The sequence below is a fragment of the Mesoplodon densirostris genome, chromosome 10, assembly GCF_025265405.1.
Source record: "Mesoplodon densirostris isolate mMesDen1 chromosome 10, mMesDen1 primary haplotype, whole genome shotgun sequence".
In the NCBI taxonomy this organism is placed as follows: Eukaryota; Metazoa; Chordata; class Mammalia; order Artiodactyla; family Ziphiidae; genus Mesoplodon; species Mesoplodon densirostris.
Window position 1 is genome coordinate 30,671,089 of NC_082670.1, and position 16,585 is coordinate 30,687,673.

At 33.7% G+C, this 16,585-nt stretch overlaps 1 protein-coding gene across 6 annotated transcripts in view; it reads left to right on the forward strand.

Annotated features, from left to right (window-relative positions):
• SUPT3H (SPT3 homolog, SAGA and STAGA complex component) overlaps positions 1–16,585 on the forward strand; it is a 440,959-nt gene that overhangs the window by 228,255 nt on the left and 196,119 nt on the right. For all 6 annotated transcript variants that reach the window (XM_060111003.1, XM_060111004.1, XM_060110999.1 and 3 more), the window contains one exon: positions 2,682–2,766. In XM_060111003.1, coding sequence (XP_059966986.1) covers positions 2,682–2,766 — 85 coding nt within the window. The remainder of the gene's footprint in view (positions 1–2,681; positions 2,767–16,585) is intronic.

The following is a 16,585-nucleotide window of genomic DNA, read 5'->3' on the forward strand; positions in this document are numbered from 1 at the left end:
TTTATTCTAAGAGTTTTATAGTTTTAGGTCTTTGATCTATTTTGAGTTTATTTTAATATGTGGTACAAGGTAAAAGTCCAACTTCATTCTTTTGCATGTGGACATCTTGTTTCCCTGCACCAATTGTTGAAAAGACTGTCCTTTCCAGATTGGGTGCTCTTGCCACCCTTATTGAAGATCAGTTGACCATTATATGTTTATTACTAGGCTCTCTGTCCTTTTCCTATAGTCTGTTTGTGCCAGTACCACATTTTTTTTCTCTTTCACTCAGCCTGGGGTAAGACAGGCAAAGTGCCTTCCTTGGAGTGGTATTTTCCTAGTTCACACACTGAAAGTATCACCATCTGGGTGTTGCTTTTCTCAACTTCAGAGTAGTTTCCTCAAACTGACCTCATACCTCTCTTGAGGTCCCAGCGCTCTTTCCTATACCTTGAAAACTGTGCTGGTTGAAATCCAAGCTATAGGCTACTATAAAGAAGTAGATGCTTTCAGAGTAAATTTTGGCTTCAGGGCTCTCTTATCCTGTGGAACTGTGTTTTCTCATTTTCTCTGACTTCTTGTTTGTTTTCTCTACTGCTGGTTAAAGTATGCTTTAAATATAAGTTTTTAATATATTACTGTATATTTTCAAATGTTCTTTACCAGGACCATCTAGTCCACAATATGAAAATAGAGAAGAGGACTTTTAAGATCAGCTTTGTCATCCATTCTTGATAATCTGCTTGTATATAATTTGAAATAATAGTTTACACCATTTACATGCATTTTTCTTAGCAGTTTTCATTTTAATTACATCACATGCTTTTTTTAGTTTTCTATGTGGCTATTATTGTGTTACTGTACAGTTGTCCCTCAGTGTCTGAGGGGGGTTGGTTCTAAGAACCCCCTGCAGATACCCAAATCGTCAGATGCTCAAGTCCCTTATATAAAATGGCATAGCATTTACTATATAACCTATGCACATCTTTCCATATACTTTATTTTTACTTTAATAAACAATTATTATTTGTAGTGTTTACACACATAGTCTTCCATGGTAATGTTAAAGTTACCGTTTTCTTCAAATGCCCCTCAAAATAACACACTTTGCCTTCCTAAGTGAATCTTGGACAAGGAAATTCAGTGAAAGTGATCTACTCATGACTGTGTCCCATGTCTCTTTTTCTTTTTTTTTTTTAACATCTTTATTGGAGTATAATGCTTTACAATGGTGTGTTAGTTTCTGCTATATAACAAAGTGAATCAGCTTTATGTGTACATGTATCCCCATATCTCCTCCCTCTTGCATCTCCCTCCCACCCTCCCTATGCCACTCCTCTAGGTGGACACAAAGCACGGAGCTGATCTCCCTGTGCTATGTGGCTGCTTCCCACTAGCTATCTATTTTACATTTGGTAGTGTATATGTGTCCATGGCACTCTCTCACTTCGTCCCAGCTTACCCTTCCCCCTCCCTGTGTCCTCAAGTCCATTCTCTACGTCTGCATCTTTATTCCTGTCCTGCCCCTAGGTTCTTCATAACCATTTTTTTCTTTTTAGATTCCATATATATGTCTTAGCATGCTGTATTTGTTTTTCTCTTTCTGACTTACTTCACTCTGCATGACAGTTTCTAGGTCCATCCACTTCACTACAAATAACTCAATTTCGTTTCTTTTCATGGCTGAGTAGTATTCCATTGTATATATTTGCCACATCTTCTTTATCCATTTATTTGTTGATGGACACTTAGGTTGCTTCCATGTCCTGGCTATTGTAAATAGGGCTGCAATGAACATTGTGGTGTATGACTCTTTTTGAATTATGGTTTTCTCAGAGTGTATGCCCAGCAGCGGGATTGCTGGGTCATATGGTAGTTCTATGTTTAGCTTTTTAAGGAACCTCCATACTGTTCTCCATAGTGACTGTATCAATTTACATTCCCACCAACAGTGCAAGAGGGTTCCCTTTCCTCCACACCCTCTCCAGCATTTATTGTTTGTAGATTTTTTGATGATGGCCATTCTGACTGGTGTGAGGTGATACCTAATTGTAGTTTTGATTTGCATTTCTCTAATGATTAGTGATGTTGAGCATCCTTTCATGTGTTTATTGTCAAATCTGTATATCTTCTTTGGAGAAATTTCCATATACTTTAAATTGTTCCTAGATTACTTATAATACCTCATACAAAGTAAATGCCATGTAAATAATTGTAAATACAATGTAAATGATATGTGAATTGTTACCACCACATGGCAGAATCAAGTTTTGCTATTCAGAACTTTCTGGATTTTTTTTTTTTCGAATATTTTCAACTGGTGGTTGGTTGAATCTGAGGAACCTGCAGAACCTGAAGATATGAAGGGCCAGCTGTATTGGTTATTTGGATATGGTAACAGTTTTCTGGTTGCCAGTATTATGAACTGGGTGTCTTTAAAATTTTACATTTTCAAATAGTAAATGCCCTCAAAAATGCCTACACAGATCAAGAAATAACACTGATGACACTGCACTTTTCTCTGGAAGTTTCAGCTTATGTAGGAAAGATGCAATTCTTTGTCCATAGAAAAGTGAATACATACTCTGTCATTTGAGAGGACAGTTTGTACTTTATTAAACAGTATTATGATAAATATTTTTCACTTTTGCCTTTCTTAGTTTTACAGTCCTTAATATTGGTATGTTTGATTTTCTTTGCAGGTTTTCTCTAGGTGATTCTAGGAGGCCTCTTCACGAAACAGCAGTTTTGGTAGAAGATGTAGTACACACTCAGTTAATTAACCTGGTAAGAGCATATAATCTTATTTGGTATCTCTCCTCTGCATTCCACTTATATTGGCATCACAACCCAAGATATATATATTTTTTACATTTGGAATTCTTTTTTTGTCAGCTCTATCGAAGTATAATTTTCATGTAACAAAATTTCACCAGTGCATGACTTTTGACAGATGAATATTGTCATGTGACTAGCAATGCAATCATTATATAGAAATATTTCCATCATCCAAAAACATCCCTTTGTACCCCTGTGTAATCAGTCTTTTCTCCCACTCCTGACCTCGGATAACACTGATCTGTTTTTTATCATTATGGTTTTTTTAGAACTTTTAAAAAAAACTTTTTTTTTTTTTTTTTTTTTTTTCTTTTTGCGGTATGCGGGCCTCTCACTGTTGTGGCCTCTCCCGTTGCGGAGCACAGGCTCCGGATGCGCAGGCCCAGCGGCCATGGCTCACGGGCCCAGCCGCTCCGCGGCATATGGGATCCTCCCAGACCGGGGCACGAACCCGTATCCCCTGCATCGGCAGGCGGACTCTCAACCACTGCGCCACCAGGGAGGCCCTAAAAAAAAAACTTTTATTCTGAATTTTAGATGTCTGGAAAGAGAATTACACAAATATTACAGAGAATTCTCAGATACAGTTCACATTCCTCTGTTAACATCTTGCATAACCATAGTACAGTTATCAAAACCAGGAATAACATTGGTACAATACTGTTAATAAAATTACCAACCTTATATGAATTTCATCAGTTTTCCCATTAATGTCCCTTTTCTGTTCCAGGAGCTAATCCAGGATAACACACTGTAGTGAGCTGTCATGTCTTTGTGGTCTTCTATCTGTGATAATTCCTCAGTCTTTCTTTAAAGTCTTTCATGACCTTGACATTTTTGAAAAGTACTAGACAATTATTCTGTAGAATGCGCTTCTTTGTCAATTGGTCTAATGTTTTCTTATGGTTAGAATGTGGCTATGCCTTTTTGGCAAGAATACCACAGAAGTGATGGGCTTTTCTCACTGTATCATATCAGTGAGTTCATGTTGTTGATGTGTTGTTTGTGATCTTAAATTAACCTTGATAACTTGGGTAAAGTGGTATATGCTGAATTTTTCCACTATAATAAAGTTTGGTGGTTTTTTTTCATTTTGTTGTTAATAAATGTCTTGTGGGAGATATTTTGTGACTATGCAAATACTGTTTCTCTGAAACATTTTGCATATTAATTTTAACGTTTATCAGTGGGTGTAGTCTGAGACAGTTATTACTGTGGTATTTGCATAGTAATGATTTTCTATTTTCTTCTTTCCTTTTATCTTTTTTAATTGTAGTTATTCTGGAAGGAATAGCTATTCTTTATCACCATTTATTTATTAAATTTTTAATGTACATGTTTATGGACTAATGTGTATTTAAATTTTATTCTTTGGTTCATTATGCAGTAATATTATTATTTATTTTTATTTCTCAAGAAGTTTCAGTGTTGGCCACTAGGAACGCTTTCATGTCCTTTCCTCATTTTTCTATCAAGTTTTTGGTCCTGTGTCTCATAAATGTTAGGTATATCAGTCATTTGTTTGTGGCATATGATACAAATATATTCTTCTTCTGTGTCAGTTACAGTTATCTTCTGACTTTGTTTTTATGAGCTTTGGCGAGACATACAAGTATTTTTATTTTAATGTAGTCAAATGCATCAATCTTTTATTTCCTTTGTATTTTGAGTTATAGTTAGGAACACTTTTCTTATACTGAGTTTAAAGAGAAATTAATCCGTATTGTCTTCTAGTACCTGTATGGTTTCATTTTTAACATTTAGATTCCTAACCATTTGTGGTTTATTCTTGTTATTGTGTGAGATATGGATCTAACTATAGATTTTTCCAAATGACTACCCAGTTATACCATCATCTTTTATTAAAAAGTATCTACTTTCCCTAATGATTTGAGATGCCTCCTTTATCATTACTAAATCAGCATATGTATTGGGGTCTATTTCTGATTTTATATTCTATACTAATGGTTTATTTGTCTACGCATGTGCTAATACAACATTTTTAATTATATAGGTTTTATGGTATATCTTAAAGATTGTTACAGCTAGACGCCCCTTCTAATTTTTTCAGTGTGTTCCTGATTATTCTTATATGTTTATTTTTTCACGTGAACATTAGTATTGAATTTTCTAGCTCCATAAAATAACTTGCTGGTATTTTTATGGGGATTGTGTGAATTTATAAATCAATTTAAAGAGAACTGCATCTTAATGTTGAGTCAGTCTAAGAAAAAGGAATGTCTACATTTTTTCAGGACTATTTTTGTGTCTTTCATGAGTGTTTTAACATTTCTTTTTATAGGCTTCACGTATTTCTTGTTAGATATATTCCTAAGTATTTAACCTTCTTATTTGCTATTGCAAATAGGCTTTCTGTATAATTACATAATGGCTGAAAGCATCTGGAATTTACTAAAATATGTAAACCTATAGATTTAAGAAGCTGAGCAAACTCCAAAAAGGATGAGCCCAAAGAAATGCATGTTCAAACTGCTGACTATGAACGGCATAATATAAATTTTAAAAGCACCCAGATTTATTACCATAGGGGAACAATGATTTGAAAGACAGCAGAATTTTCATGAAAATATGGAGACTAGAAGGAAATAGCACAACAGTTTTAAAATACTGGATTCCCTTTTTTCCACATCCTCACCATCACTTGTTATCTCATGTCTTTTTCATAATAACCATTGTAACAAGTGTTGGCCTAAAACATACATGTAGATCAGTGGAACAGAATAAGAGCCCTGAAATAACCCACATATATGGTCAATTAATTTACGAGAAAGCAGTCAAAATTGGAGAGCCACATGCAAAAGAATGAAACTAGATGCTCTTTTACACTGTACACAAAAATTAACTCAAAATGGATTAAAGACTTAAATGTAAGACCTACAACCATGAAATGCCTAGAAGAAAACATAAGCACTAAGCTCCTTGACATAGGTCTTGGCGATGATTTTTTGAATCTGACCCCAAAAACAAAAGCAAAAATAAACAAGTGAGACTACATCAAACTAAAAAGCTTGTGCACAGTAAAGGAAACCATTAACAGAATGAAAAGGTAACCTACTGAATGGAGGAAAATGTTTGCAAATCATATATCTGATAAGGGGCTAATATCCAAAATATATGAAGAAGTCATACAACTCAATAGCAAAAAATAAACAATAAATGGGCAGACAATCTGAATAGACACTTTTCCAAAGAAGACAGACAGCTGGCCAACATGTACCTGAAAAGATGCTCACCATCATTAACCATCAGGGAAATGCAAATCAAAACCAAGTGAGATATCACCTCACACTTGTCAGAATGACTGTTATCAAAAAGACTAAAAATAACAAGTGATGGTGAGGATGTAGAGTAAGGGAGCCCTTGTGCGTTGTTGGATTGTGCATTTGTGCAGCCACTATGGAAAGCAGTATGGAGGTTTCTTAGAAAATTAAAAACAGAACTACCATATCATCCAGCAATTCCAATTCTGGGTATTTTTCCAAAGAAATGAAAATACTAACTCAAAAAGATGTATGCATGCCCATGTTCGTGGCAGCATTATTTGTAGTAGCCAAGATATGGAAACAACCTAAGTGTCCACCTATGGATGAATGGGTAAAGAAATTGTGGTATGACTATGCAATGGAATATTACTGAGCCATAAGAAATAATGAAACCTTGCCACTTGCAATACCATGAATGGACCTCAAGGATATTATGCCAAGTGAAGTAAGACAGACATAGAAAGACAAGTACTGTATGAGCCCTTTTATATGTGGAATCTAAAAGAAAAACAAATCAACTTCATAGAAACAGAGAAACAGATTGGTGGTTGCCAGAGGCAGGGGGTGGAGTGGGATGAACTGTTTTTTAGTTTAAATAAATTGAATTTAAATTTTTTTAAGTAAATTAATTTTTAAACATTATGATAACTGGTAATGCTGATATTCACAGGGAGAGATGGGGGTTTTGACAAGAGGTATCTAGCCTGGAATTCTTCTTGTTTTTGTATATACATGTCTATATAAAAATATATGTTAAATCTTTCATAGGATTCAACATATATTTATTAAATTTAATTGAGGAAAGTAAGCATCATGAATAAAGGTAAAAAACTCTTGACCTATGCATAGATGTAGCATAGAATCTGGTTTTACTTGCACTATATTAAGATACAAATTTAGTTGCCAACATTTTAAAATTAGATCACTTTTACATAAAAACTTAGGATTTCTGGCTATTCTTGAAAGATTAAAATTGGAATGTTTGACAGCATAGGTATGACTTTTAATATGGAAATCTGAGCTCAGGAGCCACTTCTACCTGGTTTTTACCAGGCCGGCTTCATTTGCTTAACCAGGAAAGTATTCAGTGTTAATGGATTTATATAGCACATTGTTGCCATATTTCCCATATCCATCTTCAATTTCAATTTTTCAAGAAAACATACTTTTTAATTTTGGAAGAAAATGATGTTTTTTAAAGGAATTTTAGTTTTCCTCAAAAGCTGTGGAAACAGTGTTACGTATGTCATAGAAGTCCATAGACAGATATAATAAGGAAGTTGTTTTTATATGATATACTTTTTCCCTCTATGACTTTGCTCTGTTAATGCTAGAGTGATCTATCAAAGTGCTTTGATAGTGTACTATCCAAGGGAATACATAACTTATAGAAGAAATAAAAAGCATTCAGATTCTTGCTACAGCCTATTTAGAAGGGAAGAAAGTGATTCCACTCTTACAACCTCTGTGGTGCTGTGTCTCCTGTTCAAAAAGCACCTTTAAGTACTGGGGTAGTGAGCTAGAACTTCAGTTGACTCGTTCTTTCCTCAACTGCCAGCCCTTAATACCTTAATCTAGAACTTTAAAGGGGAAGAAAATCCGTTCTTCAGTCTCTGGGATCATTTTGGCAGCGGTTGCGTGTTGTTTCATTTGGGAAGAGGTTTTCTTTAAATCTTTTGTCTCTTGTTTCTTGGACCTATGATTCCCATTTGAGACCTGTGCCCTCTTGTCCTACCCCTGATTCTTTCTCAGTTCTTCAGCCAGGCCTGCCCTCCAGTCTGAGTGATTCCACCTAACTCTACTCTGTTCCACTTGCTAGGTTGTGACCAGCTCAGGCCCCAGTTAACTGTTCTTCACTGGAGAAGATTACAGAATATGTTAAATCATGTTAAATCATGAAAACATATAGTTTAAAATCTATATAAAGCTTTTGACTTTATTCAAGAACAAGTTAGAATACTAAAGTCATAGGATTTTAAAGTTGAATTATACTTCAGCAATTATTTGTTATATAATACTTTGAACCAAATGAAATTGCCTTTTTTCTAAGTCATGAATGGTTAAATATCAGCAGTTTTATGATTCAGTGCAATACTAATTAGTTGTCACTAGAGAGAGTTTTCAAAACTTTTTTCTTATTTTGTAAAATAACAATACTAATACTTACTTTATACAGTGGTTATAGAGGGTCATAAAAATTAGATATATTGTATATTAAAGGACTTGGTGAAGTTTCTGAGGCATAGTATCCTTTCTCTAAGTTAGTAGTAGTAAATGGTTACTATCGTGATTAATTGTAAGATAACAGGGCTATTTAATGGCATGATTTAGATTAGAATTGGATTGAAAAATCCATTGAAATTCTCTTTCAAATTTTCCAGAAAGATGCAAACATTTTCATATCCTAAGCTTCCATCTTCTCCCACTCCACAGGGTGAGCTACATCTACTTGAAGTAGGTAAAGATTTATGCGAACTTGAAATTGTGTGATAGAGTTGCTATTATGATACTGTCAATAATAATAACCTTTCAAGTTCCAAAACTGTCATGACATCTGATGGCTAGATAGCTGCTTTCATTTTTTTATCCATTCAAAATTAAATATCAGAGGACCCTGTTCATTGTATGCACAAAGTATAACTATCTACCATTCCATTTCAAAACATATTGGATTTTCACTATATAATCTACCAGGAAACTAGTAAGCTCCTCAATTTGTTGTACTGTTTTCACATCAGAACCACTTTCTCAGGGTTATTCTAATAGTCTTTAGTTATGAAAATTAATAACAAATTTATATGTGTCAAAAGTGATTGCTTAAGTCTCGCATCTGGATTAGCATACACTGAGTCATCCCTTCCTCCACCCCACTTACTTGTAATGCTTTTTAATTTGACACTATCTTCCTGGTAGAAGGAGCTCATGCAAGGCAATGTTCAGTCCTCATCACCACTTCTGTGGGGCTGTCACTTATGTCACCTCAGTAATGGTTTATGAGTATGTTTTAAAATAGCGATAGAATTTCCTGTGCAGAACTTCAGTTATAAGGGTTATAAAAATAGGACAAACTAATATAATTTGTGATTGCATAAAGTAAAGGAAGTAGAGGTACCATGGGGACCTAATGAATCACAGAATGGAAACAGTCTTTTAGCTGACTAAACATTCAGACTTTGTACTAAGTCAGAGCGTGGATATGTAACTCAGCAAACCGGAACACACCACTCTGTGTTTACTTGGATGGGACAGAGAAATTCACAAATACCATCTGGGAAAAAATTCTTGGCTTATTTGTCTGTTTCTACTGTAGAGTAAATGAAGTACCACATATTTAGCATAAACAGACTGAAAGCACACCTGCTTTGTGGAATATACACACACATGTGCACACATATACACACACAGCATTGTTCAAAATATAGAACATTGTATGTCTTGAAAAGTGATTCCTTTCCTTCTTTTTTGCTTCTTTTTAAAGAGTGTATTGTGGAAAATTTACTAATTGTTTTGAATGGCACTTGTTTCTGATCGAATTGCTCTTAATATTTTCTATTACTTAGCTGGATTTTCTCTCATATTACTACCTCATACCTCAAGAAATAGTATTGTATCTTCTGTTTTTTAAGAAATAATGTTTGTATTGCAGATGACAGATAATAGTTTTTAATCTGTGACACAAAATGGGCATATTCTAAGTAGATTGCCTCTTTAGCTACGTTTTCCCCGCCAATTCTCCTGGGTAATTTGCTACAGGCATAACCTAGAGGACCAACCAGGAAAGAATTTCCAGTCCTTTCCCAACTCTCAGCATGTCTTCTTTTTCTTCCTGTAGTATATTCTACTAATAGTCAATTGTTCAACCCTTCAAGGTAAGAGAATCTCAGAGTACAAATTGTTTATAGTTCCAAGTAAGTTAAAAGCACTGTTTCATATTATTATACATGGTTTTCTTAGCGGAGGTATAAAACAGTGTCTTGCCTCCTTTCCATGTGTGTCAAGGCTTTTCCTTTAGTGTTCTTCATTTATTCCTGCCGGTCAGCTAGGATCCTGTTACCTAACTTAAGCTAAGCTCTGCTAGCTACTTGGATCCTATGCCAAGTTTGGATTTCTGACCTGTGCTGAAACTCAGTTCTGGCTGCAGCTCCTATTAAATGCCTAATGTGTAGTTTCCAAGAATTTCAGATTTACCAAAGACATGCAGACCATTCATAAAATACCCTCTCTCCAGACTGAGTTGCATCAGTTAATTAAAACAGGTACAGATTTGTGCCAACTGGAAATTGTGTGACTGAATTGATATTATATGCTGTCAATAATATGCTTTTGATAATACCCATTTTTGCAGTTCAAAAAATACCATAATTTTTGATGGCTGTATAGCTACTTTTATTTCTCTATTTACTCACAGTTAAATATCGGAAAAATCACTTTGTTTTACGCACAGAATATAATTACCTACCATTCTACTTAAAAATCATACTGGGTTTTTCACTATATGAATTTATCAGCCAAGTAGTAAACCGTGCAATCTGTTGAATTCTGTGTTCATATATGAATTGGTGTTCAAAGTTATTCTAATAATCTTTATGAAAACTAATAAAGAATAAACTTAACAGGTGTGAGGAGTAACTATCTAACCTCCCATCTGGATTAGCAGGCATTGAGTTTCTCCTCCCCTGTTTGTTCTTCTAATGCCTTTTACTTTGGCACCTATCTCCCAACTACTGTATTCTCCTTCATCACATTTTGTGTTCTGTCCTGTATCTGAACCAAGAGACTTGTTTTCAGACTCCTGTTCTTCAGTACCTTTTCCAAGGTCTTTGAAAATCTTTTATTTATTCATAACCCTATATCTTCTTTTCCCAGAGTTGCTGTTTCTCTTGATTAGTGTGGAGATTATGCAGAGAAGAAGGAAATAAAAGTTCATATCCACTATGTGCCAACCAGTCTCCTAAACATTTTTTATATATTATTTTATTGTAGATACATAGGCCATTTTCCAGGTTTAAAAAAATAACAACTATTATTGCTATGTAGCTTTCTAACATAGTTTAACCCAATTTGACATGGCCTTATGTGTTATATAGATATCATTAGACAGCTTTATTTCCCAGATCCAAGTATTATGTATTAGTCTACAGTTGAAGAATATGTAACAGTTCTTTTTTTAAATATGTTTTTTATCCCTTCAGATACTCACATTCATCCTGATGTTTTATTAGGGGTTTTATTTTACTGACTGTGATAGGGAGCCATTTGTTTATGCTTATAATTTCAAACATTCTAGTCACTTTTATATCTCTCGATGAATTTATAAATCACATTCTGTTTCCTAAGAATGCACTAACTCTCCTTAGATTCTTCTCTAGAGTAAGTGGTTCTGAATTCTAAGTGATGTAGATAATCTGAAATTCAAAAGATATTATTTATGTTTGAAGACTGATATAAAATTGACTTCAGATTTTTAAAGTGAATGGAAAGAGAAATAAGGTCCAGCAAATAAATGTGTCAATTAGAAAAGGCTTAAGAGAACATGTTAAGAATGTTTTGAGACTAAATTTGAAAGTAATGTTTTATTATCAGTAGAATCTTACTGACTTTGCACTTCTAATCCAGCTAAGAATCTGGCAGTAAGCGACAGAAAGGCAATAGACACTACTGTAATCGTGCTCATTACTCAGAGTGGGTTTAATCTAAAAGTTTATATATTTTTCTTTTTCACAGTAGAGTAGATGCAGCAGAATGGTGTAGAAGCAGGTGCTGATAAGAAGCAGCAAGAAGTTGGGAGAGTGTAGGAACTAAGAGGGAAATGATTGCTAAAAAACAGAACTACACAAAATTATAGGTATCTCATTGGTCTAGGAGTACAATTTATAAATTATGTTCCAGAAAGTATGCATTGAAATACCTAACATCTCCTAATACATTTCTTTGGTTGTAGAGACCATCACTCTTATATACTACAAGTATATTGATTGATATTCATATTGAAGGCTTGAAACAATTAGAAAAAATTGATACATTCAGGATACTCTTTGATAGTAAAGATAGTGTGTGATACACTTAGAAAGATGTCTCTCAATAATAAAGTTTATTTTTTTTAATCTGGAAATTTAGTTATATATAATATAGCATATATTTCTTAAAAGATCAAAAAACTTTTTTCCCTAAAACTTTGTATAAAGATTCCTTGATTTAGTAATGTCCTTAAGAAATTTTTTAAAGTATATTTTCTTTTTAAACTTTCAGTTGTGCATACTTTGAGAATGACATCTCTTATAATAAACATTTTACTTAATATTTGCGATAAACCTGGAGAGTTAGAAAATATTTTGTAGGTGTGGAAACTGAAGAACAGAAAGATTAAGCAACTTGGCAAAAGTCGCACAGTTTATAAAATAGGAGATGTGAAATTCAAGTAATTTCTTTTTCAGAGAGTTTGAGGAGTCTTTAGGATGAAAAATTCTGATTCTTTTATTCTGGTACTTACTGACTGAATTTACTGTGTATCTCTAAGGTCCCTTCTACTTTTGAGTATTCTTTGGTTTTCTGTAGTGAAAGTATTGATTTCAGAATAGATTCATATTTTGCAGAGGGTTTATGGAGAATAGTGAACAAAAAGAAATGGTTAGAAAAGAGAAGCCCCAAGAAAAGTAAGTAGAACCTTCTTCTGGTGTGGAAAATACAAATTCAATATCAAGTATCTGATAAAGATATCCTGTATTTTAAGTCTGTAAAGAGAAAAAGTAACATTCTTCAACGTGAGAAATGGTCATAATAGCCAGCAAAACATTTTGGCATAACGAATAATTTTGTAACATTAAAGTAGGCATCATTTGATAGATCTCTGGACAAAGGTAATTAAATGTTAAGAAAGAAGAGATTAAAGCATACTCAAAAAAAGATATTTAAGATATTGTGAACTTTTCTGGAAATTTACCATTTGCTGCTTGCGTTGGTCATTGGCTTCAAGAAGAAAAGTTTTAGATGTTGTCAGGAGTAGAATTCCTATTTTTAAATATCATATAAATTGCCCAGAGCTTGCATTTTATGCCAAGAAATCAAATTTAGCCATTGGTTTATATGAAATCACCTTGATCAAGCCATGTGGATTTCCCACTGGAATATAATTGTTTCTTAAATGTATTCTGTAGAAAGGGATGAAAAAGAAGGTTGGGACTAGATATTCAAGGTCATTGAATTACAAACTGAGGAATTTTTATGTAATTCTATAGATTGCTGGGGATATTGAAGATTTTAGAAAGTGGCATAGTCAGGAAAGTGGATAAAATAACCTGGCTGTTTTATATAAGGTAGTGAAAGACTCAAGATGCCACTTCCAGAGAGGTCTGTTTGAAGAAGGATGTTGAAGTATTTAGGCGAGAGATATTACTACCTCTGAGTTGGATGGTGACAGGTTTCTGAACTACATTTGCCATCTGTAAACACTAATCCACTATGGCTGTAAATTAAATTCTGTATCTGTAAGAATAAACAAATTCAAAACAATATATCAATCAAATCCATTATGACGGACATCAGTGTTTATCTGAGTAAAAAACAGGTAGAAGTTCTGAGTTCTGAGTACATTTAGATGCACCAATTTGGCGTATTCTCACTTACTAGTCATTGTTCTAAATGGGACCCTCCTGGTTACTTTTGCAAAACCCACAAGAGCTTTTGAACCTTCAGCTGGGAAATGCTGGTAGAGTGGAAAGCTTTTGGAGACAGACATCCCTGGGTTTGAATTTTGGCTTCCTTCATAACTTGGTAGTTATGCATTATTGAGTGTTATTTCTTAATCCCTTTGAGTCCTGGTTTACTCATCTGTAGGAATTTACCTACCTCGTAGGCATTATATAAGATGATGTACATAAATGGCTTAGCACTCGTCGACACTGTTGATGAAAACATGATTTAATTAATGCCAGCCAAAAATTTTAATCAAAAAACTATACAGTTGGAGTAACACAGTGTTAAGGGCAAAGACACTAAAGAGCCAGAAGAGAGCTTGAAGAATCATATGCTGTATGTATTTCTGGAGCCACTTTCCTGGCTTTGAATGTCACACTGTATACAGTTCTGTCTTGATTTCTCCTACTTCTACTTCTCACTCCTGGTATGCTTTAGATATCTTAAAATTCTCAGATATCAGTTTAGATAATTTGTTATATGTGAATTTCCCTGTTCTTCCTTGTCTGTTCCCATCTAACTTGATGTCCCTGAGAAGAAACCATCAGATGCGGAGTGGTTTAAATTGCCTTTGTTTGAATCCTGGGACTTGGAAGGCTTTTCCATAAGCTTCATGCTTTCTCCTCTTATGACTGCAGTTCAAATAGAACTTAACTGTCAGTGAAACAAGAGTTTCTCCATCAAGTACTTGAATGTTCTCCTAAATGATTTTTTGAGTCCCAACATTTTGTATTTTAGTGATGACTACTATGTCTAGTTTTTTCCTTTCCCCCAAATGAATGACTTTCAGAATATTGTATGAAGAAGTTTCCCAACATGCTTGAAAAACACATGGAAAGATGTACTAAGTAGATAGTAACGTGGAGTTTGAGAGATAAAACAGAGAAATAGATAAATGGGTAGGTGAGAGAGGGGTCAGAGGACAGAAAAGAGAGTTCAAGCCCCCAAAATGACCAGTGTGCTAATGAGTATAGATTTATTATATAATTATTTGGGGGCCTAAATCAGGTATTTGCTATGAATATACTTTATAAAATATGAGGCACTATATTTTATGAGTATTGCTAATAATAATATTTTCAAAACCTATTTTGAAAATCTTTACCCTGAAGAGTCTATAGAGAAAGCTTTTTATCTGAAATATTGTTATAGTTAATAAATGCAGTTTTTATCATCAGTATTAGCATTCATAGTTAAGTTACAACCTCTAGGTACCAAAATTTGGGGAGAGTCAATCATCCTTCCTGTGTTCATGTGTTCTTTCCTCTGTGAATTGACCCTGTAAGCATCTTAACTTGTAATACCTTGGTATTTATGTAGGAGACTTCGGGGAAAAAGTTAAAATTCAGTATTTTCAAATTAATCATCCAGCATAGTTTTTTTAAATAATTGTTTTCTACCAACTAAAGTCATGCAACATAATACTTCCATACTTATACCTGTATTTAACACTATTCTTCAAAATATGTATTCTTAAAAGTAAAAGTACAAAAGACTTGTAACTTCTAATAATCAGCTTAATCTGATCTTAAACTCTTGATGGTTTTGGAACAGGAATTTTTGTTTTAAAGAGCTTGTTAAATGAATTATGCAATTATAAGTAAATGTGGTCACAGCTGTTTTTGATTTCTTTGTTATACACCTGATTGGAAACAAGTTTTTAAAAATATTTTTCCATTTCTTACACTGACACCTAGTGTTCACTATTCCTGATATCTTGAATATCGAAATTTAGTTATTAATAGCTCTGGAACTAGAATTACATTAAAACTTCTTTTTTTTTTTTAGCAGTGCACCTGTTCACAGACCAATAACTCCTATTTTCAACATCAGTGAGACAGAATTTTTTCTAGTTATGTATATGACACCATTATGAATCAATTGCTGAGGCTATTTTGAACACAGCAAAACTCAAAGAAGCATAGAGTTTTAGAGGTGAAAGGAACTTGAGGAGGTTTTTAAAACCAAGATTCTTAAGACCCCAGTGCTTTGTTATGTACACAGTTCCTTCAAGTCCAAGTGGATGGTTTTGTTTATGTGAGTTCGGTTCCTGGGCGATAGAGTAACAAATCACATTTAATCATGTAAGCATTTAAGATTTGATATTAGTAGTTGGCCAGGAAGTAAGACTGAGTTGTTTCTGATTTTTTTTTATTGAGGTATAATTGACATAGAACATTATATTAGTTTCAGGTGTACAACATAATGATTCAATATTTGTATATATAGCAAAATGATCACCACAGTAAGTCTAGTTAACATTCGTCACCTTACATAGTTAAAGAAAATTTTTTTCTTGTGATGAGGACTTTTAAGATCTACTCTCTTAGCAACTTTCCAATTTGCAATACAGTATTATTAACTATGGTTACCATGCTGTACAGTTTCTAATTTTTGTAATGGGTGACCTTGTGATGTTATGTGTGTACTATTTCCTGTGACTTCCTAAGGATAATTTAAGTACTCCAGCCTTTCTGGTAATACACTTTAAAGATCTAGAAGGTTAGTATCCGATTATCTGCAATTAAGTGAAAATGTATATATAAGTTGGAGAAAATTTATTTATGCAGTAAACAATTGTTAATCCAGGTGGCCAGTGCACATAGTGAAATTTGTTCATTTCATTTTTTATATTTTTTATTAAAGTAGGGAATGATATTATTGGTAAGATTAAAATTTTAGAGAAGCTTAAACATTTAATTTGCTTAAGTATTTACAAAGTCAGTGACTGAGTAAATTTCAAGTCATTTCTAATTTAATTTGCTACAGACTTCAGAGTATTTGAATATAGA